General features: G+C 36.6%; 1 protein-coding gene across 5 annotated transcripts in view; it reads left to right on the top strand.

Moving 5' to 3' along the window:
* LOC306865661 (PALM2-AKAP2 fusion protein-like) overlaps positions 1–26,661 on the top strand; it is a 99,091-nt gene that overhangs the window by 8,070 nt on the left and 64,360 nt on the right. For 4 of the 5 annotated variants that reach the window (XM_079410399.1, XM_079410401.1, XM_079410400.1 and 1 more), the window contains 3 exons: positions 2,832–2,877; positions 17,495–17,575; positions 21,102–21,232. In XM_079410399.1, the coding sequence (XP_079266525.1) occupies positions 2,832–2,877; positions 17,495–17,575; positions 21,102–21,232 (258 nt within the window). Of the gene's footprint in view, positions 1–2,597; positions 2,709–2,831; positions 2,878–17,494; positions 17,576–21,101; positions 21,233–26,661 lie in introns of those variants that run through there. The other variant, XM_079410402.1, reaches the window with a different exon arrangement.

Here is a 26,661-nt window from a genome sequence, read left to right as displayed (position 1 = left end):
CAATTCTCACTATTAACTAACTGTTAAATATGACTTTTGCCTCAACAAACTCCTAATCTGCTGCTTATTAATAGTTAGTAAGGTAGTTGTTAAATTTATGGTATGGGGAGGGATCTAGAATAAGTATTAATAAACAGCCAATATGCTAGTAATATGCATGCTAATAACCAACTACAGTAGTTAATAGTGAGAGCCGGTCCCTAAAGTAAAGAGTTATCGTAAAGTGTAACAAGATTTGTTCACTGTTGCACAATGTAACTAAATACCAGCCAACTGATACAGAAATCATAATTTCATAGCATTTACAACACTGCAGATAGAAGTACTGTATGTTGTCTGCCCTCTTTCTGAGACATATGAAGAACTAAATAACATAAATTATTAATGCACCTTCCAGTTTGCATGTCTGAGTTTGATAAAGCATGAATTAATATATGTGACATCTGTCACACCCTTTATAAAATATGTACCGATGTCTACAGCAAGTAACATTATAGAAACCTTATAGAACACAAGTGTGAAAATTTTTATTCATATAAACGATAGGTTTTACTTCTTTAAACTTTAAATACTGCATTTGTTAACAAGCGTTAGAATAAAGCAAGGCAGGCCGCTAATAGTGTGTTTTACTTTAAAAGTCATTTGAAAGTCATTTTGCTTTGCGTTTGCGTGGTCTCCGGTTCCCAGCGTATGGACTGCTGCACATCTGGAAGGTATTACTGTGCCTCGCTGGCTCGTGGGATGAGGTCACTGTGCCAGAGAAACAATGTTGCTTTTGTCTGTTATGCCGACTGATGACGTTGCAGCCGCTGGTTGGGAATGGAAAAGTAAAGCATGCGGTGGGGGGAAGTCTGTACACAAGTGAACTAGTGCTCTTAAGAATATATATAGTACTTTTGAGATTGCCATTAAATCTCTAAAATGTCTTTTAGTGTATCATCATTGGCAATGGAAAAGTCCAGGTGCAGTAAAGCAACTTCTTAGGTTAAAGAGAGGCCAACATGAAGAGATTTGGAACTGAAATCCAAATGAAATCGACAGTCACATGCTTAGTTTAAAAAGAACAAAGTGCTGACTAGTAACACAGAGAGCTACAGTAAACAGACAGGCCCAAATGTTTCACAGAGCTCTGTCGAATGATTGATTTTGAACTTCTGTAGAGCTGGTTGAGTTGCACAGCTTCTGAAGTCTGCTGTCTGTGAGCGCTGTGTGTTTTGTGGCTTTAAGCCTATTTCCAGTAGTTATGTGAACTTCCAGGAATTTCCTCCATCTACTGATGTTCACTGCTGCTGTAGGTTGTGATTCTCTATGAATGACTGGGACATCATGTTGTTGACATTCACCTATGAAGATGACAAATATCAGCACGCAGCATCAGAGATAAACAACAGTAAATGCATGATAAAACATTTACATTTTCAGTGTTTTTGTTACTGTGACCTGTCTAAATCATTGGCTCTTGCAGTACAGCTTGTACTCACCTCTGCATTTAGTTACTTGAACTCAGGAAACAGTCATTCATAACAGCCGTTTTGTCTTATATATAGCAACAGTACTTGTACTGTACACACACTGAAGGGTCATTACAGCTTGTTATAATTTCATTCACTGAGTTTCTTACAATTCCCATGAGTCTTCCTCTCGCAGAACAGTCCAGACTCAGTTAGCTCGGCCTTTTCTCCATATAAGGAGTTTCTGTATCCATCCACCGGAGCTGAATGTGAGTTTGGATGAGGGAAAGCAGTTGGACCCCTGTGTTCCCATTCCCTACTGCTCCCTTTGGCTTCACTGGAGGAATAAATTAGAACTCAAGATGTTTAGTGCAGATTTTTGGAAGCTGCTTTCCAAATAGAGAAAGCCACATTTGCAGAGACAGTAGACATGTTTAGAGTCAGCAACTTCTGCAGATGTGTTTATGATCAGATGTTGCCATGTTATGAAGATCGAGGTTATATGAATAATTTTAAGGATGGATGGATGGATGGATGGATGGATGGATGGATGGATGGATGGATGGATGGATGGATGGATGGATGGATGGATAGATAGATAGATAGATAGATAGATAGATAGATAGATAGATAGATAGATAGATAGATAGATAGATAGATAGATAGATAGATAGCAACATTTTGTATAAAATCATATTTTATGGATAAAAAATGTCATTCAGAATTACATAACTGTGTAGTGAGGAAAGGACAGCAAAAGTTTTCTTTTATGGCTGAGCTATTCCTAACTCATCAGATATTATTAAACAATAGCAAAGAATTGGCAGATGTATGATTTTGATTTGTAACCATGGAGCAGATTTCCTCTAAGCATGCAGCCACTCAAATGCCCAGTGTACGGCACACCTTTGTTTTCCATCCCAACTTGCACACACACATAAACACACACACACACACACACATACACACACACACAGGTGTGACAGTGTTGTCCTACTCTTAGTGACATCTCTCTGCCTTCTCGTCTGTAGCTCTCTTCCAAACACAGGGGGCGGGTTCATGACTCTGTCATCTGTCCATAACCCGGCCAGTGACGGAGAGGGAGGGATGTAGGAGGAGAGAGAACGACAGAGAGAGAGAGAGAGAGAGAGAGAGAGACAGTCTGGCAGACACATGGCCAGTGAATGAGAAGATCTTGCCCTCAGTACACTGTGTCTTTCACTGGCTGGCTTACTTCAGAGGACCAGGGCAGACTTTGTGCGTGTGTGTTTGTGTGTGTGTGTGTCTGTTAACTTTTGCTCACCTTCCGCCCAACACACACAAACACACTTGGGATTACCAATCTCACGGTTACTGAGAATTCTGCCTTTGTTTTTCCAGGATGGCTGAAGCTGAACTTCATAAGGAAAGGCTCCAAGCCCTGGCGGTGAGTTCTGTGTTACTTTGTTCTGACACAAATCCTTTTTCTTTGATACTTACATAGTTGTTGATACGCTCATAACTATACACACGAAAATCATTAAAAACTAGTTTGTTTGAAATCAATCCCAAATGAATGCATGTTATAGAAGCTTGTAGACCCAATAGTTTTGTTAGAGAAGATTCACTATTGACGAGTCACCCTATATGAACCAGAGGGCAAGAATTTGAGATGTGACTAAAAGAGAGACTAAATTTGGCTCCAGGTCAACCCTTCTACATAGACCAGCAGTGAGCAACAGATGGAAAACTATTTTGGCTACATTGCTTACATCTTTGTGATTCCGTAGAATACACATTGCAAAAATAGGCTGTAGGGACCAGCATGTGTTGGTATACACTAGGAACTAATTATATCGTTATCCGATTCACTTTTGAAGATAATGTGAGTGGTGCATGTCTATGCAAAAAATACCGCCACAATGCAAGACCGCTCTGGAGTGCATTTCCCAAAAGCAACTATGGTTGCAAGTTCTGTCATTACCAATTGAGTTTAACAGAACTTGCAAACATAGTTAGCTAACAATGCTTTTGGAAAATGCACCCCTGGTTGGATATTTATACGTGGTCTTCAAGATGGTCTCTAGATCTGGCTTAAAACAGTCTGTAGATTTTTTTTTTTTTTTATCATCCATCTGGCAAAGACTTATTATTATTTACTTATTAATTATTATTAATCCAATGTAATAGTACACCTCTCTTTCTTCAAATCACTAACCTTTATGAGCAATATAGTGATGCCTGCCTTAAGAAACACCGCTAATTAAAAGTCTTTCAAGTATAACAATGAAAATTGCTTCTTGGCAGCTAGAACTGTAGCAGGCGAATGCCTTTTGGATGAGGTTTGATGAATGGAAGTTTAACTGTTGAGATAGCAGGCCTGTGGTAATGGTGCTGTGCTCAGACAGAGGAAATATAAACAATTAAAGTTATACAGTGTCTGGCTGCATCTCAAGCATTGAGGGATGACTGCTTCTCGAAACAAACCAAGATAGTCTAAATAGCGTCTGCTAGATTGCTTTGAAAGTTAATTTGCCAGAGTGGCTGTTTAGCCTCCGATAGCTCAAATTAATTGTGTGATTATTTTCCCGCATTTTAGCAGGAATTCAGCGCTTTTATCGCATCTGATAGTTGTGAACATAACACAACATTTTCTTGACATCTGTTGTTGGTATTGAGTAAATGTACATATAGTATTGGCATTGTGAATCACTTTTGCAGCATAATTGTAACATCAGCCACATGGTGCAACTGCAATGCTTGAGCACACATGGCAAAGACTCACAAACTTAGTATTTGGTGTGCCGTGTGTTTAAGTCATGCCTTGAACCAACTTAGAATAAAATACTAGTTGGTTTTCATCAAGTAATTCTCTTCTAGTAATCTATTCCCAAATAGTCAGTCAGACAAAGTGATTCATATATCAGTCACAGAAACTCTCCGACTGATATTCGACCAGCACAGGCTGAAACAGCATGTGGGTTTCCCCTTTTTTTAATAATAGAGAAAAAGAGTGACATTAATGAGGTGGTGAAACTTTATGGCGCTGTCTGTTTTGACGGTAGCTCAATGGAAAGCTGTTGTCTCACACAGTACGATTAATATGGCGTGGTAGCTTAACAACTTAGCTCAAATGGATAAAATCAGCCATCTTTGATCCACTGTGCTATGAGCAGTTGAGATTTGTAATAGATGTAAGATGTAATGAGAGGTGGTTGCCAGTGCGGAAGTCGCACCGCAGTGCTAGAATGTTGTGGGTGATTGCCAAGGCATTGTTATGAGATTGCTAATGTGTTCTGGGAGGTTTCTAGCATGTTGCTATGGGGTCTTTTGGGTAGTTAATAGTATTACAAGGTAGTGTCCTGGGTGTTCTTGGTGACTAAAAAGTTGTTGCATGGCAAAAGAGTCCAGTCCTGCAGAGTTTAGCTCCCTTAGTAAGGCAGTTGTTAAATTTAGGTATTAGGTCAGATTAGGGATTTAGAATATGGTCATGCAAAATATGTGCTTTATAAGTTCTAATAAACAGCCAATATGTTAATAATAGGCATGCTAATAAGCAACTAGTTAATAGTGAGAATTGGTCCCTATACTGAAGTGTTACCTGAAATGTCCAGTGAGTGGCGATAAAAAGTGCATTAAATTTGTGAAAGTGACCACATTTTAATTCTATTTTATTACGTTGGTACAGGCGTTTATTGCTGTGATCATTACGTTGCTTCAGCTACGTATTGTGGCAGTTAGAATTGAAATGTCCAGAGAGTGACGTTAAAAGGTTAATGCTCTGTCATGTTCATACTCCTTCACCAAACCCAACCCTAAACCTACCCGATAGTGATAACGAAAGAAAAAGTGATATAAAAGTGAATTTTCTGATGCAAATGTGCTGTTTTATCTTCTTTATACATGGGTTTGAGCCATTTTGTCGAACCGTAGTTTCACGGGATTCATACCTGAGCGCTTCACCTCACAAGTGCAATGCTATATAGCATGAGCCTATTTCCATATTTAATTGTCCCTGCTGAAAAAAAAACAATGGACACCATCACAAAATTTGTAATTGTTTTACTGGTTATAATGGGACTTGTATTGGGTTTCAATGGAAACTGAAATGGACCCTGTGGCTTTCTGTTGGTAATTGGTTGTCTTCTATTGGTGGCTTGTTAAAACCACTAAATCCTAATGGAACATGTCCCAAAACACATTACGGAATACCATTTTTTAATGGTTTTAATGTGTAAAAGTTAATGGTTTGTAATGTTTGTTTTGGTATTTTTAGTGGAAACCATTAGAATTTTTGTGATGATTTCTATTGTTTGTTTTTCAGCAGGGGTATACAAAAACCATATGGCAAAAGAGTAGTATGTCCAAATACACCGTTTTCGAATTGCAGGAAGAGTAGCCTGATGACCTACTACTTCTAATGGGATTCTGAAGTGCACATCCATTGAACTTAATATCCCATGAGGCCATGTGAGAGAAGCTATAAATTGTATGCAACTAATGCCGCAGGTCACATGACAAACCCAACATGGCGGATGTTGTACGTCCAGATTACTTTCATATTAGACTCACATGCAATGTCCAATAAAAAAATGTTATGGTTGCAAAGTAAGTTTTTCATCAAATGTAGTAGCTACTCAGAGAATATGCCATTTCTGACAGTAGTGATCCTGAAGATTTTGATCAGCTGATTTATGTGTGTTTCATTGGGATTAGAACTAAACTTGGCTGTCACCCATGGATTGGGGGTTGTACAAATCTCTAACACTAAGTATGATGAGATGATTGCCTTAGTAAACACTACAAATTAGCAGCATATTGCAGCAACAACACAACATATTTTCATGTCAACCCAGTTTGCAGCAACCATCCTGTATTTTATTATCGTGTTACAGTTTTATTGTCAAATGCACATGCAATTTTAATAACATAACAGCGGCCTGGTGTTGTAACTGAAACTTGTGTGGAGGTTTGATGTTCAAAGATTTTATAACGGTCAGTACTTTATGTACATTGCGCTCATTAGAAAGCTTTTAATTTGGACTTGCCTTCAAGAAGGAAAGTACCACAAGACACTCAATATTCAGCCAACATCGCTCTTACCCCAACCTCACGCTTTATCTGGGCTTTGCTTGGTTTCCCATGCTCTCCAGAAAAACAAAGTCTGTGGGCTGCTTGATGTTGGCCAAGCAGTTGTGCTTTTGAAATGAGCTAAACTAAGCTATACCTCAAGAAGATTACTGAAATGTAGTGGATGTTTAATGGTTGTTATATTTGAATCGTATGCTGGCCTGTTGCACTAACATTTATATCTTCATCACTGTGTTCTATCATGCTATGTTGCTGGGAGTGCATTATAAATATTGGTTTCTGCTAGTGGTGAATATAGACTCCCTTGTGTCAACAATGCTAACCAAAAATGCACTGCCTGACTGATAAACTGTTTGAATATCACTTTATCTGTATTAAAAAGCATGACATTAAGATATAGAAGAACTGATTATTGATAGGGTTGCCAAACGATTCTCTATTGTTACATTACAGTAAGTGAGGGTTTGCTAGCTAGCTATGTTTCTGGTCCATTGCCTCAAACCACAGGCTGCTGCTGCACAGGACAGCTGTTGGGTCCAAATCTGTGGCTTCTCTTTTCAGTCCATCAAGTGAGGGAATGTCGCTAGCTCAAATGAGAAACTGGTTAGCGGGTTGCTAATTGCAGTACACTGGGTGGAGGTGATTGCACATGGGCGGACTTCCCTCTTGTCTTCAATGCCTGCAGTTCTGACTTGTTTACATGAATTACTTTAGTCAAGCTCAGGTCTAGACCTTTACTAGCCTCATTTACACTGTGCTCTTCTTAGCGTAGCACAGGCAGCCATTACTATCGGGTTAAATTTAGCAGCAGCTAAATGTCTCGGGGTTCGCATATTTCACAGAGGTGGGGTGGCCCTCAGGTGGGTTTGGATTCCCAGAGCTCTCGGGTGTGGGGGCTCAGCTGCATTTCTGAAACAAGTATTGGGAACTATGCTGTAACTGAAAGCCTTTCTGCTAACTAGCACAGCAGAGTCAGGTATTCTGGATATTGCATGATGGTAATAAACATCAGCACTGATTTATGTCACTTACAGCGTCACTTACACTGAAATTTGCACTTTTTTGTATTGGATTATATTTAGATTTTCAATTTCTGTTTAATTTTAGTTTGTTTTTAGGTAGTCAATATAGTCTGTACTTTGGTATAGGAGGTTAAAGTCGGCATAATATTTAAATTCACATTTACAAAATGCATGTTATAGATCTTATTGTGAATGATTCATCATTGTATGTGTTTCATTTACAGAAATTTTTGGACTTTGTAATGTTTAATCAAAATGTCTGGTCTCACTTTATTTTAAGGTCCAATTCTCACTATTAACAAACCTATTAACTATGACTGTTGCCTCAGTAAACTCCTAATTAGCTGCTTATTAATAGTTAGTAAGGCAGTTGTTCGGTTTAGGTATTGGGTAGGATTAGGGATGTAAAATATGGTCATGCAGAATATGTGCTTTAAAACAGCCAATATGTTAATAATAGGCATGCTAATAAGCAACTAAACGACTTCACTCTGGTAATGAATGCAGAACTTTTCTAATTATTTAGTTTGCTTAAATCCCATCCCATGAGGCTCTCAAAAGTGTCTCCACATCTAAACATCCAATCAACAAGCGATGCATACAACCAAATCTCCACCATCCAGTCCTTTTTTAATGATCCTTTGCATTCGGATGAACATCACAATACAAAAGAACAATAATTAGTAGTAACTAAGTAGTTATCAGAAATTTTAGTCCCACTTTAAATTATGTGGCCTTAGTTACATCAAAAAATAAGTACAATGTACTTGTGTTCATATTGTATTGCAAAACACTTCTGCTGCTATTGAGGTGGGATAGGAATAAGGTTAGGGACTGGTTTGGTGGTATGGGTAGGTTTAAGGGTGGGTTAAGGTGTAAGGCATGGGTCAACAGTGTAATTATAAATGTAATTACATGCAGGTATTTTAAAATATAAGTACAATGTAAAAACATGTACACAATAAGTGCACTGTACCAAATGATTTATTTAAATGTAAGTGCATAGTAGTTAACGACACTGTGTTAATGACACAAGTGGGACCAAAAAAAATGTATATAAGGAAAATTACAGTACGCTAGTTAAAACTTGATTATTGGGCAACCTGAGTGTGTTGATTAAGGGCACAATGGTGACCAGATCGTCCCTTTGGATTTGGGAGCTTCAACTTTTGGGTGTCCCTCACAGAACATTAACCACTAACCTACTCTTTTCTTAGTACACTTGGCAGCTGAAGGGGTCATACCTTGGAATGTATGTTATGCCATTTACATTCAATTGCAAATGTCAAACATTTTTTGTTTGACCGGAACACAAAAATAATGTGACCGGTCAACACCTGCTGCTGTCACGTGATCCAATTATCAATGTCTGAAGTGACCACCGTTCAGTTTCCCACCACTGACAAATAAAGGCATGAGATATTAGGATCAAATTCAAGATTGCAAATATAATGGTTTTCTGACCACACCCACAATTTCTGTTGGCTGGATAAAAACTGAACTCACGCCATAGGCAATGTTTCTATGTGATTTTAAGAAAAATTACACAAAAATTTGCAACAGTCCTGGAGTGTGATCAAAATTCAGTCCAAATTGGATGTTCTACCAGCAGGGTGTAGCTCTGCTGACATCGGAGAGAACGCATGGATCGAAAATAGCCCATGAGCACATGAGAACAGCTATGCACTCATACCAGCGTGTACTGTATTTCTCTTTAAATATGTTTGCAATGTGGACTCTATATTAGTAGTTCACCTAAGACATAATTTGCTGTATGTGGTTTGCATTAATGAAATGAAAGTCTGTCACCTGGTTTTATCTGGTTCATTGCCACCTAGATAGAGGGCTCAAGCCAGTCATCTGCATACTGTATGTTCCTCATCTAGCTCTTGTAGCATTATGCACACCCCAGTGATGCAGTGTGTGTAGCTTTATGCATAGGATGCAATTATAATATGGTTTTATGATTTTTTTACTTTCACATGATGTTATTAGGGCTGACCTTATTATTCAACAAAGCTGGGAGGAAGTTATGTTGATGTTTTCTGTAACTTACACAGCAAAGTTTACTTTTACTGTATGTGTGACCTGTTATAAGAGGAGAAATCTCTTCTGAGATCTGTTCAGATTCTGTTCATATACTGCTATCTTTAAATCTGTCCCAAAAATGTGTAAAATAACAAGTTTAGCCTTTTATTTGTACATATTTTCAAATTATGTCACAAAATTATTAACAGTAGACTTTTAGTATAACTTTCCAAATTATAATTGTACACTTTTGGATAAATTACATATAACAACATCTTTCCCAATTTGCTGCTTATATCCAGTTAAATCATCGAACAGAATCTAGAGAAATGAAGAGAGGGTGGGAGAAGGTGAGAGAGAGGTGTGAAAGTTATGCCCCTGAAGCCACAAGCAGCATGGGGGAGTGAATGAGAAAGTCACACTCTGGTGGACTTGCTGTATTCTTACATAATTCATAACAAAATTGTGTTATTTTGTCGAAAAGCTGCAAATACTTCCACACTGTTGAATTTGGAACTGTCATTTTCTGTCATGCTTGTGAATACCACTGTACAACGAGAGGCAGATATAACTTTACCACCCAACTCAGTGATCTGAGCCAATCACAGCGTCATATTTCAAATAGAGCTGGGCAATGATTAATCGCATCCAAAATAAACGTTTTGGTTTACATAATATATGTGTATGTACTGTGTATATTTATTATGCATACAGTAGTCAACATTTGAAGTGGATCAAAAAAGTTAATCAAAGTTGTCCTAAGACAAGAATGCATTTTGGTTTTAGGTTTTAGAACAACTTTGATTAAATGCTTTGATCCACTTCAAATGTTGACTAGTGTATATAAATACACACACATGCATGTATATATTTAAGGAAAATATAGGTTATATTTCTATATTAAATGTATTTATAATATAAATTATATGAATATAAACATAAACATGTAAATATTTTCAAAACATTTACTGTATGTGTGTGCCTTTATATATGCATAATAAATATACACAGTACACACATATTATATAAACAAAAACATTTATTTTGGATGCGATTAATCGTGATTAATCGTTGCCCAGCACTAATTAAAAAAATAAATAAATACATCACAGAAACAAAACAATGGATTCTAATAGGGTCAACTTTGATATCAAGACTAGTCAGAATTTAAGAACTCGCCGACACTTTAATATTTTTTTATTATCCAGTATAATGTAAGTGAAATCCAGTCATAGCAATATATGCACTTGTGAATTTTGTGTGAGACAATTTCACAACGGGTTGATCATACGGACTCCCAGCTTGACCATCAGAAAACTGACCACACGATGTATAATTGATGATACTGATGAAGGATGTACATTATTAGTCCTAATTATTAGTAGTTCCTATAATTAGGAAACATTATACATCATTAGTGTATTATACATCATTACCTTAAGCATCCAATAGCTGTGTATAAACATATTTTTACGAATACACCACCAATTCACCAAAACGTAAAGAGGAGTTTAAAAAATAATAATAATTTCATGATAGTGTGTTAAATTGTCTGTCGAAAGCACTAAAATATCCTCAAAAGATGGATTATCTGATTATTAAGGAGCAAAAAAAAAAAATCTAAATGATAGAAACTTTAACATTATTGAGTAATGATATTAATATATCAGCATTCTTCATGGAGTGTCATCACTTCACCCCTTCAAATGAGTTTCAAACCAGTAGCACAAGAACTTCTTGAAGACTTCCTTTCTCATAGAGCTTTCTGGGAAAACCATGTCCAGTCTATTTTTGTCTGTCCTCTGGGACAAGCGCTTGACTCTTGATAAACAGCTATCATCAGACTTTAAGACATATTTTAGCAAACAAGAGACACAGTGAAAACAAAAGACAGCTTACACAACACTGCCTGCATTTGCAAGAAAAATTAATGCACAGATGTTGGTCTTTCGGTGCTTTTCGGTTTGTTATTAGCTGTCTCAGATGTTTCCCCTAAAATTTCTTGGTGGAAAAAAAATGTCTTGGTATGTCTCCAGTTAAGAGCATTTAAAATGAATGTGGATTACCTACTGTACAGTAGGTCAGATCATTTCCTCTTAGAAAAATTTGATGAAAAATGTTTGATTTCATATTGAGATCTCTGGCATTTGTGGACTTTGAGATGCATGAGGCATTGCTGAAGTCTATGGAAACATAAGCCAAGTTGCTTATTCCTTTTTCTTTACATCCTATTGCTGTAAAGAAAAAAATAACTGAGCAAAAATACAAAAACGATCCATGTATTAGTTAGTCTTTGTTAAAGAGCATTTCTATCAGAAATGTCAGCATTGCTTGCACTGGAGGCGTCAGTAGTAGGAGTCAACAGTGACACATACTTTGACATCTCAGGGCATTGGTCACATACAACAGAGGAAACGGACTGTTTCTCAATCTCAACGAACGTTTTGTTGAGTCCATTTGCTGTGACTCATTGGCTAGGTCATGGCTTCATCCCAATTGGCATACTTGTGTACTTCACTGGATATGACCAAGTAGTATGAAAATACTTCACATCTTATCACAGACCACCATGAAGCTTACTGTTTGCATCTTAATTTCAAGTGTGTAAGAAAATAAAAACCTTTGAAATATCTATAATATCCTGTCAGAATAAGGTTTTCATGGTTTTTCGAACTAGTACATTTTCGTTAATTTTACTGACATTTCCTTCAACCCTAAAACAAAATACAATGCAATGCTTACTTCAGAACACTTGAAAGCAAAGTCCCTTCTTATTAGCACAGCACAAGTATTTTTACAGACTTTTGTTGGAGTGTTCATCATTGTTGTTGGTTTTTAAGCAATTCAAAATGCCCAAGTCATTATAAAGTTTGAGTTTGGGGAATTTTTGATCCCATTTAGAATATCACATATTAACAGATATTATATGAATTGGGATCAGAGCCGTAAACGCACCATGCATCAGCCATGATATTTCCACCTACACTCTAAAATTAAAGGTGCTTCACGATGCCATAGAAGGACCTGTTTGTCTAAATGGTTCCAAAAAGAACCTTTGACATCTGAAGAAGCTTTCTGTTTCACAAAAGCTTCTTTGTGGTGAAAGAAGGTTCTTCGGATTATAAAAAGGTAAGAAAGAGATGGTTCTTTGTGGAGCCAAAAATGGTTCTTATATGGCATCGCTGTGAAGAACCTTTTGAAGCACCTTTATTTTTAAGACTGTAGTCTTCACTATAAAGTAATTTTTATGACTTAATATGTGGATTACTTTCAGCGTATGGCTATCTATACACATTTAACAAGTTTACAGATCAATACAGAACATTATTTCATATTAACAGTACATTGGACTGTGTATTTACAGTATTTTCATTGTAGCTGGTTAAACTAGGACTCAACAGTGTTTACTTGCATTGGCGGCTTAAAATATGACTAAAATGTGTGCGAATGCACAATGTATTTAGGAACATGCGAGTGAATAAGAAATCCCAGAAGGTCCTTAAAAAGTATAACAACATCAGTTGTATGAAATATAAGGTTGTAAAAAGTGTTAAGTATTTAAATAGTGTAACAATATACACATTTCAAAATAAGAGTCCCTGTGTATTTCCGGCTTATTTACAATTCAAAGTCCTGCATTATCCATTTTTTTCCTATTATTGGTAGTTTGCTTATGCAAAAAATTGTGTATTGCATTAAATTAGCTTCTCTCTGTTTAATCAGTTCTCATTGTGAAGACTTTTATGTACTCCTTGGCTAAAAAAGTAAGCATCAAGCCCTGTTACACACAACATGGGAAGCAGTATTCATCAGCAGGGAATGTGGCCTGTGTAGGAGTACATGGCCAAGATTTTTACCCTCTGAACTTGGACTTGGCTATAGTGACATCCTCGGTGGATTTCCAATTGTTTCTGTTAAACCTCAGGAAGTCTCTTATATTTTGTCTGTAGCAAAAGAGAAATCGAATGAACTGAAGAGAGAGGCTCTCGGGTGTTTGATGGCATCAGTAGAGATGGAGGGGAAGGCTTTTGTACCGCCATGCAGATGTTTTCCATTTGAGCTGGGAAACAAATCCTCATTGTTTGGGTCTCACCAGCCCAACAGCCTCAACGTCACTGAGCATTTTTATTACCTGTTTTCATTCTCAACTCATATCCCCAATTTTTTACAGATGCTACGGTCTGTCTGGAAATTAGCCTCCGCTTGAGGGATATTTTGAGATGTTTGGGCCACAGCTTACGTGTCCGTGGTGAGGAACGACTCTTGCTGCTGGCCTATTCCTATATGTTACTCTGAGCTCTGGTATGTGTCGCATACTTGGTGTGAAATAGATCTGGCTTTAGTTTTCTGTCCAGATGAGAGGGGCGTGGAGTGTCATGCCAGTCCGTAGGGCATGTAACCAGTGACGAACGCTCTGCCGGTGTAATTACAGCCCTGCCGTCACATGAGAAATTGCTTGCATAGATTCAGAGTTGACGTTGTTGTGATGTACATTAAAAAATCATCTGCGTTTATAAAGGACAGAACCATGATGTTTAAATTGCATACAGCACAATACATTTTGATATGCTTTGTGATGCATTTTAAATTATCAAAAGACCCAAACATCTGGAATATACACTACTGTGCAAAAGTCTTAGGCCACTAGTATTTTCACCAACAAAAAATGGTTTTAAGTCAGTTATTTCTATCTTTTGCTGAAGTGTGTCAGTAGGAAATAACAGTTTACATTTACAAACATTATTTTTGCCATTAATTGTTATAATCCAGAGTCTGACAACAGCCAGTGGTCCACACAGAGATCTCATCTCACCTTCATCCAGTTCATCTGGAATGACATGAAGAAACAGAACAAACTGAGACAGACTAAATCCAGAAGAACCGTGGTAACGTCTCCAAGATGCTTCAAGAGACCTACCTGCAAAGCCCCCTGAAAAACTATGCGCAAGTGCACATGGGGCAAAAGCTGTTTTAAATGCATAGTGTGCTCACACCAAATGTTGATTTAATTTAGTTAATAGAAGTTAATTGATAAATAATAAATAAATAACATTTTTACCCAAGTGCCTACAGCTTTTCACAGTACTGTAGCTTTGCAGGCAGATTTCTTGAAGCATCTCGGAAACATTGCCACGGTTCTTCTGGATTTAGTCTGTCTCAGTTTGTTCTGTTTCTTCATGTCATTCCAGATGAACTGGATGATGGTGAGATCAGCTCTCTGTGTGGAGCACTGGCTGTTGTCAGACTCCTTGTGCAAACAGAAATCTCTCTGGACTATTACAATTAATGGCAAAAATAATGTTTGGAAATGTAAATTGATATTTCCTGCTGACACACTACAGAAAAAGATAGAAATAACTGATTTCAAACCATTTTTTGTTGGTGAAAATACTTATGGCCTAAGACTTTTGCACAGTACTGTATATATTTATAATTTACTGATTATTGATAGTAAGTGAGGTAGTCGTTGTAGTAGTTATGTTTAGAGTTAATATGGGCTTTGTAATTACTGCTAAACAGCCAAAATGATAATAATATGCATGCTAATAAGCAACTAGTTAAGGTAACACTTTAGAATAGGGAACACTTATTCACTATTAACTATGACTTTTCCCTCTATAAATTTCTAGTTTGCTGCTTATTAATAGTTAGTAAGGTAGTTGTTATGTTTAGGTATTGAGTAGGATTAGGGATGTAGAATAAGGCATTAATATGTGCTTAATTACTACTAATAAATGGCTAATATTCTAATAATATGCATGCTAATAAGCAACTAGTTAAGAGACCCTAAAATAAAGTGTTACCTTACTTAAATATTTTGGGCCATTTGAACTCAGTTGCTTTTCTGACTGTTTTGATGATTCATTGTCACTTCCTGGATTCAGAACGACATCATACTAACATACTTCCCTTTTTGATATTTTTGCCATATCGTTATATATTAATTTACCCAAAACTTTAATCCAAATACATTTATATTGCATTAATAGAAAAAAAGCACTCTGCACAAAAACCTACTTACTATTACATGCACATTATTCTTAAATATAGGGAAAAGCTACATTTGTGATCAGTTTTAACATTAGATATCATTTTCTGAAATAAAACAATATGAAGATTTGACGTTCATGACATGTTCAGTTCATAAAAGCACAAATGGAATATTTGTGTGCATAAAAAGGGCATTAAAATTGTCCAAGATGAAAAGACATATAACATCACATTCAGAAAAAGGCGGTTGTGTATAATCTGGTTTAACCAGAAGTGTGTTTGTTTAAGCCTTATATTTATAGTCTTTGCTGATATAATTTCATTTGGAAATAATAAATGATTATTCCAGTGTGCCAGAGTTTATATTTCAGGTGCCAGAATGATAATCATCCTACAAAGTGTATATTTTACAGATTATTGTGGTGACTTTCTTGGCCGGATGAATGAAGTTAGACAGACACATCTTGAGCTCTTCCAGTTGGCATGACTGTTCACAATGGGGCATGAGATCTGATGCCAAAACAATCTCTCTGCTTCTGCATTGTATTTTCTGTGTTCTCCTGCGTGCTGTTCATGTGTTATTTCAACATCAACTCCATAGTCAAAGCACATTCATATACAAACACACATACATATACAGTAATAAGTAAATGAGAGAGGCACATTAATGTTTCACTTACAGTGATAAATTTGCTATGAAAAGGTCTTTCTCAGACAAGGTTTCTCCATCATACACTTATAAATGATGGCTCTCTTGCTGGAAGTTTCAAGTCTGACTAGTCATCAGAGGATTTGTAAAGATTTTAAATGAAAAGTGAATTGTTTTCTCTGGAGTAGAAGGTAATCTGATCTTTCCTCTTGTTTTATCTTTCTCAACATGTCAAAATCAGGGATTATGTTTCAGTTTCAGTGCTCAGCTTTTAAAAGAGGACATAAAAACGATTAACAAGTTAGCTTTCATGTGAAATCCAGTGGCATTATTCACTGACGTATATGTAAGAGTCCATTTCTAGAGGCACATTTGTTCACATCTGGATAACATATCAGTTTTCCCTCAGCGGAGCTCAAAGGAGAGCACACACTGCAGGAATGCGCTCGTGAAATTGTGTCAGAGGCAGCCAAGATATTTGAACACACACTCCAGAACCTCAGTAACCTACATATATGGCTAAGTTTCCCTCTATGGGCTTCTCTGCTCATGTAAAGTGAATAAGAATTAGATCGCCTGCTGTAAAAACTTGAGTTTATGGTTATGATGTGATATGATTATATTATATACAGTGTTGCAAAGTTGTGGATAAACCTTTCTAAATGTGTTGTTCCAGTGGGTCATATTTTCAACCAAGGTTTTACTTTTTCTGCAGAAAATGTGAATGATATTTGCTATGTTTAACAGCCTAAACAATTATTTCTGCCCATGTGCAGCTATGAAATAGTCTGTTGTTGTTAGAAGTGAAACAGCTGCTTAAGTATTTAGCTATGAATAGCCGAAAGGCTAATAGTTATGCTTGCCTTAGCAAATATCACAAATAAAGCTCAAACAATAAAAAGATTTAGGATAAAAACCTTGAAAATACTTGAAGAAATATTTGTCAAACAAGCTTCTAGTAAAATCAGTTTAAACTCATTCCATGAACTACAAAGCTTGGGTGAAATAAGTATCTGGGTTTTGACTTTGTTTTCAGACTTGCTGAAGGTAATGACTGAAAATTAGTACTAGTAATTAGGACTGCAGAGAGCATTTCAATAGGAAAACAAAGCCAAAAGCTGCACATTTTAGGACATTTAGAAATCCCAGCCATGACAAATGGTCATCCTAACTAAACTGAAATTATTTGTCTCATTGTCACACAAAATGACTTGTTTATCATTAAAAATCTTTCAAAGTTCCTCTCGGTGATATAATAAAAACAAATTCTATTCTATTTTCAGGAAAAACGGAAAAGACAAGCCGAGATAGAGGACAAAAGAAGACAACTCGATGAACTTGTTCTACAACTTCAACATTTCAAGGTAAATAAAAACCTTTTTAAACATCTCTGAAAGTTTGACCATGCACCATTACAGCAAACTGATCATTCAAATGTCAGCTTTCAATATGTTTTCCTACATTTACATATCAATGCGTTGTGGTCTCCAAAGTTATCTCATAGGCTAATTTCACAGAAAAGAGTTAATGTGGACCACTTTGGGTCTGATGTGAATTTAACCATATTTGAAATGGGAAATGAAGCTTCGGTTGATGCCAAAACATTTGCATCTTTGTAGTGCTCTGGGTAGTGTAACACATTTCTCATAACGTCTTAACTCAGAATAAGTTATGTTTGGAGAGCAGCTTGAATTCAATGCATCTCTTGCAGCAGACAAATGCAAATGTCAATCAGTTTGTGTTTTGAAGGTACAGTAAATCCTTAGAGAATCTTCACTCCTGAATCACTGTCTAGCATTGCTGTCTGCACTGATGATGCACACATACTAGTTGGACTTAAATAATACAATGGGTAAATTTGGATTTACAAATTTCTAGAGAAGTAATCTTTGAATTTTTGTTCTCTGCGTGAGTCTGCGTCAGGGGAACATGTCTGAATCAGCTCTAGCAACATAAGAGTGTGTTATCAGATAACCAGGGGTTTGCCACATTTACGCAGAATTACTCTGTGGTGTTATCACCGGAATTTTATGGCAGTTAGTTTATACAAAAAATCACAGGCTTTGGTTTAAAGTCACTCATGAAAGAGATTTTGTCTAGGCCACAGGAGAGAAGGAATTGGGGGAAAATAAACACTTATTCTCAATGACTGCAAAAGATTTGATAACGCTGTAGTACTGTGAGACTTTTGTAAAGACCGCCAAGAGACTAAAAGATAAGCGATCGCTTATGTTTCAGCACACCACAGCAGTGATGTTTGCTATAGCTAATCATATGCACAAATTCTGGGCGATCTTAGTGTGAATGTGTACCATAATGAAAAGGAAGTGAATGTTTTTCGAAGGGCTGAATTCTAAGTCAGGATTTGACCAAAAAGTGCAGCATATCCAGGAAAAGAGATGTTTGTTTAGTAGTGGGTGTAATCAGCTTCTGAGGTAAGTTCTCATCGGAAAGTACAACTGCAATGCCTGTGATGTGCGTCTAGATTTTGTGAGTACCAACAGAAAGATTTCTATCTCAGTTTATTTTCTCATAAAGGGATGAAATATGATGTGAAATTCTAAAGTCCAAACATAAAAAATGTGTATGCTGCGCAGATACTAAACAAAACTCAATTATTAGTTGATAGTTTCTCCATCATTTTACATTTGATTACATCATTTGCAGTGTTTAATGGGATTGTGATTGTTTCCTGTTAACATACACTGTCTTGTACTTTTGTCTTTCATTTTTAAATATTTTAAAGGAAAATGAATGGAAAAAATACTTATGAATCCTGATAGTAGCTATTATGTAATTGTATAATGTGCAAACAAACAACCATTACTGCAAAATAATAAAATGAGACTTTGTGCCTCCCAGAAGAGGTTTATTTTGCAATAATGACTGGCTGACCATACATGATCACACTCATTACATGACTGCATTACCAAATAAATAAAACTGACAGAGCTATGTATGGAACTGGTGCCTTAGACAATATTAAACAGTTTAGCGTATAATGCTATACTATATATTTGATGGCAGAATGCCACGATTGGCCAATTACAATCAAGTATTCCAGAGAGCCAAGCAGTAAAACGTAAAACAGCAGCAAACAAGAATGTAATGCAATTATCAAAAAATCTGAAAATGTTTTATGAAACAGTCTTCAAAGCACTTGAGTCTTGTGAAGCCAAACATGTGGGTAGTCTTGTAATCCAAGATGGTGCTTTCTCCCGCATACCTTCAGCAGCTTGTGAAACCGAGTTCCTGCGGTTGACCTTCGTGGAAGTGATGACTAGGCATAAGGGGTCTTGAGAGACCTCATAGCTCACATAGCTCATGCAGAGTCAGTTCGGCCACAGCTGGTGACTTCCTTAACAGCTGTTCATGTTGGACAAATGTTGGATAAATGTGTTCAAGCTTACATGAGAATGTGGCAACATGTGACATGTATAGTCTGAACTTAAATGTCAAACAATGCACATATAAAGGTTTTTCTGTGCTAAGCCACAATCCACGCAATAATGAGCTGACTAAAGTATAAACTAAGTCCAGTTTTAGGTTCAGCTGGTACATTTAGGCTACATCCACAGCTGACAGAAATAGAGATTTTAGATCCAGTTGTCTTCCACGGAGCTCTAGCCACCAGTTTTGTGGTCTAAATGTTGCAGTTTACACTGTTAAAAATGCTTAAACCACAGATGGTTTGCTGGTTTTGGGTGTTTTACTTTGGTTTAGCAGGTCTCATAGCCTCACAAGCATATCCAAACTACCCAGGCTCACTGGAAATATGTGCCTCTACCTACTATTCTGTGAAAAAAAAAAAAAAAAAAACGTACCTATACGTATTAATAGCTGCAGTTTCTAGTTGAAATGAAAACTAGATGCAGTAAAACTCAAAGAACTTTTATTTCTTTTTTACACAAATTACGATTTTCAAGGCCAGAGTTTAGGGTTCAGGGCACACAATTTCTTGAGCATTATTATGTTATGACTTCAAAACTATTTTAAGATACTGCGAGATTTGAAAATAGATACTTTTTAACATTCGCGTCACATATACAGCTTCGTATGTATGGGTTTTCTGACAAAGTAGGTTTGCTCGGTAGCGCACGCGATACAGCATTGCACAAATACCGTAAAACTACGGTTCAACAAAACAGCTCAAGTCTGTGTAGAAGGAAGTTAAAGTAGCGCAGCTGCATCAGCAAATGTATTTTTGAACACATATTGAACATGTGTTTGAGTGCCACTCACTGGACATTTCCATTAAAACTACAGTGAAAATGTGCAATACGGCACGTAATATCGGTGTTGCAGAAATATCGCCATATATTCAATGAGCCTGGGTTGCCTTTAAAACTAGCTTTGTCAGACTTGGAGACCAGCTAATGCTTTAAATGCTTACAACAACAAAAAAACATGTGAAGCTGTTGCTGGTTAGTTAAGAATTGATGGATGAACTCCCATCTCACTTGGGCTCATTCATTGGATTATGTTGTTTCAGCTTTAATAAAATGTTCTGTGGTTTTGGATGCCACTTGTCAGCAACTGCCTTTTTAAGACAGCTAAAAGCCTTAAAAATACTGATGTATTTTGTCACAGAATGAAATGTCAAATTATTTAACCAAAAATCCATCGACTTTAGGATAATTGAACCGCAAGTGCTAAAATGCTAACTCATTCCCTGGTTTTAGGACTCATTTCTGCAGCACTCTATTGTTACTCTGGTTACAGGCATAAAACTGATTGTTTCCTGCAAACTGTATTATGTATGTGATTACTCAAGAGTCTCTTGCAGTACTAATACTTTTCTCAATCCCAAACACCTGTGTGAAGAACACCTAAAAAATAACATGGATTTAGATCAATGACTTGACCATAGAAAATGTTTCTGTCTTACAGTCTAAAGCCATGAGGGAGAGATGGCTTCTGCAGGGGACACCAGCGGTGCCACAAGAGGAAGAGGAAGGTCGGAGAAAACAGGTCGAGCAAGATGAACTTCACATCAAGACACTTGAAGATGCCATTCACAGGTACAGTAATGTCTTTCTAATGAAAAATAACACAGTGTTTACTGAACACTTTCCACTGATCTCATCTTAGAAAATAAGGGATGTTTTGGGGGTTATATATGTTTATTTCCTACAAAAGCATCCATTAAGCAACCACTGTCCCAAAACACTGGAGTCATTTCCTCCAGACTTCAGTGGGATCTGTATTTCTGCTCAGCTTTGCTTTTAATTATGAGAACTTCAAAGCTGCTCCCTTCAAGCTCCTCTGGTAGACGTATTTGGACCTCTGCAGATGCCATTTTAAGGTTCCTCATATGGGATGCATTGCCAAACCAATGCGGGTTTCAGTCCATTGCTCTGCAGCAGGATATTTTGACAATCACACAGCACTCTTGCTTCGAAAACAAGATGTTGTGACTAGAAAACCTCATAAATCATGTGAGGAGCGGTACACATGATACTAACCATGGCTGTAGTGTAGGTTAATCAACTGATATGCTTGAAGGTAATCACTAGCAAAATTGAAACACATTGAGAATTTGAGATGAATTTGCATAAACAAATAACGGATGCACATAATCGTAAAGGAGACTAACTAGTGAAGTCTGACGAAACATGGCTTGAGAAAGCCTGTCCAGAAAGTTTGAAATAGATTTAATATCTCAAAGTGTTAAGATTTATGGGTTTTTTTGCATGTTACAAGTTTGCTTTTAGTATGTTCGAACATAAAACCACCTAAATCATGCAAGGAGTGTTACAAGTGATACTAACCTTTGCTTCTGTGTATTTTAATCAACTGAATCTAATCACGCATTGGAAATTTGATTTACAATAAAAAAAGAAGGCAGGTTATGTATAAACAAGAAACAGATGCACATAAGCATATAATAAAATAGCTTTCCATGAGTGTATATTAATTGCACATTCTTTTCCATTAACTTGGTACAGAAGTTCCCATGGCTATGGCCCAGATCACCACTGGAACAGTCAATATTCCAATAATAAGTGTCGGAACATTGGAATATTCCAATATAACTATTGTGAAAATTGGTATTCTTGGAAACCAAGTTGGTTTAATTGAGGTTTAGTGTATTATGTGTTTTCAGTTATTCGGTTTTTTTTTTTTTAGAGAAGGCCTGGAGGGTCTTTTGATTTCTGTCATAATCTGTTTAAAGGTTAAAGTTGAATGTCTCAAGGCCTCTGAATGTTTGATGAAATCAGCAGGAGGAAGTCTTGCCCAAAGAGACTGGTCGTCTCAAGAGCTTGAAATGTTATTCGGAGGACTAACTGATTTTCTGGATTTGAAGCAATCAATTGTTGTTCAGTTGATTCAAGTGAGCTGTGTGGGAGTGTTTGGAAGATGTTTGGATTTTAAAAACTCATATTACATAAGTTATGTGCTACCTTTTGGTCATCAGAAGTGATTATGTAATCAGTTGTGATTTAAGTGGATGATGCTCTTATTATCTGTTTGACTAATAAATGGATGCTCTGAATTACATCATCCATGAAACATCCAATTCATTGTTTAGATTTTATTACATCTCTAGGGCGGGTTTCCTCTCTGCACAGGATGACGTCTTTGAATTTTTCCAAGGGTAAACAAAGTGGTATCATTTCTAAAATTATTTACATCACAGGGCTTGAATCTTGATTGTGGATGCTAGCGCAGGCCTAATGTGTGCACCCAATGTTGTACTTTCTGTGTTATTGTATATCTGCGATGTAATTTAGGAGTAATGTATTATTTTGAAAGCTCAGATTAACAAGTTTGCACACATTTCATTTTCGAAAACTCTAACATTTAAAAAAAGGTTAAATTGAGCGTTAGCTTTAGTTCTGGCAGGTCACGTGAGTCAAGCTTGCATCAGCTGATTCTCAGCTGATCACATCTACCTATAGGAATACAACCTATAACCCTTGGGGGGGTTATTATTATTGCTGCTCTCCCTGCTCATTCATGGATGGACAGAGAGTTTTGCCCAGAACAGAACCATACCGCCAAACCAAATGTTATGCTAAGTATCTATCATTTTGACGATAGTGGTCCTGACAGAATTGAAATAAAACTGAAATACAAATAAAATATAAATATTTGATGGAAAAGCTTAAAAACTGGAATGTTGTCTTGAAATGCAATTAACTGTGGCTTAAATTATGGTTAAATGATTATGATTTTGACTAAAATATTGAATAAAATACAATACTAATGCTAACTATCAATAACTCTAATACTAAATAATCTCTAAGATCAGTCAAATCAGTATTCAACACTTCAGTATTTTCAGTCACAGTGTTTTTTTCACTCTTGGTCTATTATTATGGCATCAACTACTTCCAATAAACCTGCATCTAAACCATTAGAAAACAAACTGTGGTTGGTCATTTTACATGTAAATCAGACAGTCTCTTCCTATCTGGCTCTTGTCCAAAATAAGCAGCTATTTGGACCAAACAGTTTGCAGATAGTTCAGAGTTTTGCTAGGTGAGGCTAGTGGGCCACAGATACAGATAATGTGAATAATGGACCACAAAACCAATATCAGAGTTTGCCAGAACTTTCACTGTCAGTGGTGACCCAACAGGTCATTTTTCAGTCTAGACAAAGTAATAAAGCATATTTGAGTTAAACTCATTGTCAGGAGACATGTTTACCTCCTGTAGGTTTTCTCTCCCAGATACTGAGGTTTTAAATCATTTAACGTCAGCACAATTTGCATTTACTCTCACTTATGATTATTTTAAAAAAAGCAAACGTCCTTGGGCTGCGAGCTCCCATCTGTCATTGGAAGGGTAATGTAGTCAAATGGACAGAGCGACTGTTCAGGTCATTGTGCGGCTGTGCTGGTTGTGTGTGGCAGGTGATATTTCCTGGGCTGTTGAGTGGGGGTGACGGGGCAGAGGAGACTCGCACAGAAATCTGGACGCTGGGAGGAATGAAGCGATAGAAACGCCTCCGTGGCAGGAGTACGGAGACTGAGGGAGTGGCTGCTGGCTATTTCTGTACCCTGCAGAAGAGATCCTCCAAAATAAATGGGCACTTAAGAACCTATTTTTTTCCAAAGTTGATAAAAAAAGAATGAAGTCTTCAACTTTCTGTATATGTTACTAAAGAAATAGTTAATAGTTATATAGTTAAGAAATAGTTAATAAAAAATGAAAAGTTTCACCTTCAGGCCATCCAAGATTTACATAAATTTGTTTCTTCATCAGATTTGGAGAAATGTAGCATTATATCACTTGCTCACCAATGGATGCTCTGCAGTGAATGGGTGCCGTCAGAATTGAGTCCAAACAGCTGATAAAAACATTACAATAATCCACAACACTCCAGTCCATCAATTAATGTCTTGTGAAATAATAAAGACATTTGTTCTTTAAACTGTCACTTCTGGCTAAAATATGAGTCTATAATCCATAATAACACTTAAAAAGTGCATCTCCTGTTGTCTCTCACGTAAAACTGTATCCACATAGTTTTTTAGAGCTGTTTTGGCTTGTAAACTATGCTTGATTTATGCATATTTCAGACAAGATGGCTTCCTCACTGGAAAAAAAAGAAGCAACAGTTTAAAGCTAAAAAAATAAATGCTTATTTTGTCACTTTGTAGTCTAAAATAAGAGGATTGTGAGTGGGAATGTGTTTTTAGACTACACTTGCACAAGTTTGACTGTCAGCAGACCAAACAGCATTATTCACAGATGGCTATAATTTAGCAATATGCAAATATCGTCTTAAACAAATCAGCCTAAATGATACATTGCTGTATCGCACTGAAAATGCAAAGCATGGGGTTGTGCCTGCCTGCTGCTTCAAAAAACTGAAAAATAATGTCAAAGCATTGAAACTAAGCTTACGGTAAATGGTTTTGGCTGTAGCGCTGGTGGTTTTAACTATAGCCTGGGCTGAACACCAGTGCATCTCTTGCGAGGACAGACTTCTCCTAAGAACTTATCATTACAGAAGACGTCCCAGCCACTGAGTCTAAAGTAAAGCTCTAACTACCAGGCTTTCCAGGAAAAATGTGGCGTTGACATGATACTAACTCACTCATAAAGCACCTCTCGACACATCTGCACACACACTGTTTATACAACTGTGTGCTATGAGCTCCTAATATGGTGAAAAGAAAGTGTAATGTCGCTCCTCCTGCACTGGAAGAAAGAGAGACATAAAAATAAACATTACATCAAGGTTACAGATAAGACTGACTGGTATTACTATCCCGAGGCCTCATGAGCTACTGAATTTCTTCCTCTGTTTGGACTGAATCAGTCAGCATGGAATATATTTCAGAAAGTCTTTGGGCCAGTGTGTTATTTTGGTTATTATTGAGATAGTATTATAGTTTTTATTAAAAATGTATTTTAATATTTATATTTCATTTAAATTTAAGTTAAAGTTTTAGTTGTTGTTCTTTTGGGGGGGTTGTCATTTCTACTTCTTTATATACACTAAGATTGAAACAATTAAGATTTTTAAATGTTTTTTAATGAAGAAAGGACATTGATAATTGTAAGAAATGTTCTTGAGCAGCAAATCAGCATATTATTATGATTTCTGAAGGATCATGTGACACTGAAGACTGGAGTAATGATGCTGAAAATACAGCTTTGACTCACAGCAATAAATAACATTTTACAATATATTACAATATAAAACAGTTATTTAAAATTATCAGAATATTTTACAGTATTACTGTTTTTTCTTCAGTATTACTGTTTTTTACAGTATTACTGTTTTTCTTCCGTTTAGGTGAGCATAAGAGACTTCTTTCAACAACGTAAAACAATCTTAATTATTCCGAAACGTTTACCAGTAGTGTAGTGTCAGGATCCTGGACTGTTTTGTTGTGTTTTTGCTCCTCATGTGTTCCCTGTGACCTAGTTTCTCCCCAGTCTGATTGTGTTAATTTGCTCCAGGTGTGTCTCGTCGTCTTCCCTGATTACCCTATGTTTAAAAGCCCCAGCCCTTCTGTTAGTGTTTGTCGGTTCTTAAATGTCATTCCCTGTGTCTCCTACTTGTGTGGACTATTAAAGATCGTGTTTGGAAATCCTCCTTGCTCCCTCGTTCCTTGCTCCTTGGTGAAGTGTGACATGTAGTTTGTTCATTTTATTTAGTTTATTAATTTAGTACATCAAGCTAAACTAAAGGAAAATGAGAAATTGGGATTAGGCAGCAAGTTTAGAAATGTTCATTATTTTGTTTTGTTTTATTTTATTTTAGTATTTTAGTTATTTTATTTCAAGTAACTTTTTTTTTTTACATTTTTAGTTTAGTTTTAGTTCCTATACTATAATGCTTTCATGTTTTGTGTGTGTGTGTGTTTCGGTTTAGATCAGTACTATCCATCGTGTTTTTTTTGTGTGTGTTTTTTTTTTAGCCACTGTTACCCGGAGAATTTTCTTCAGTATTTAGCAAGAGAATATTGAGGTAAATTTATGCAATA

Source organism: Barbus barbus, assembly GCF_936440315.1.
Source record: "Barbus barbus genome assembly, chromosome: 47".
Lineage (NCBI taxonomy): Eukaryota > Metazoa > Chordata > Actinopteri > Cypriniformes > Cyprinidae > Barbus > Barbus barbus.
The sequence above is the reverse complement of the archived record's forward strand: the minus strand, read 5'-3'. Positions and strand labels throughout refer to the sequence as shown.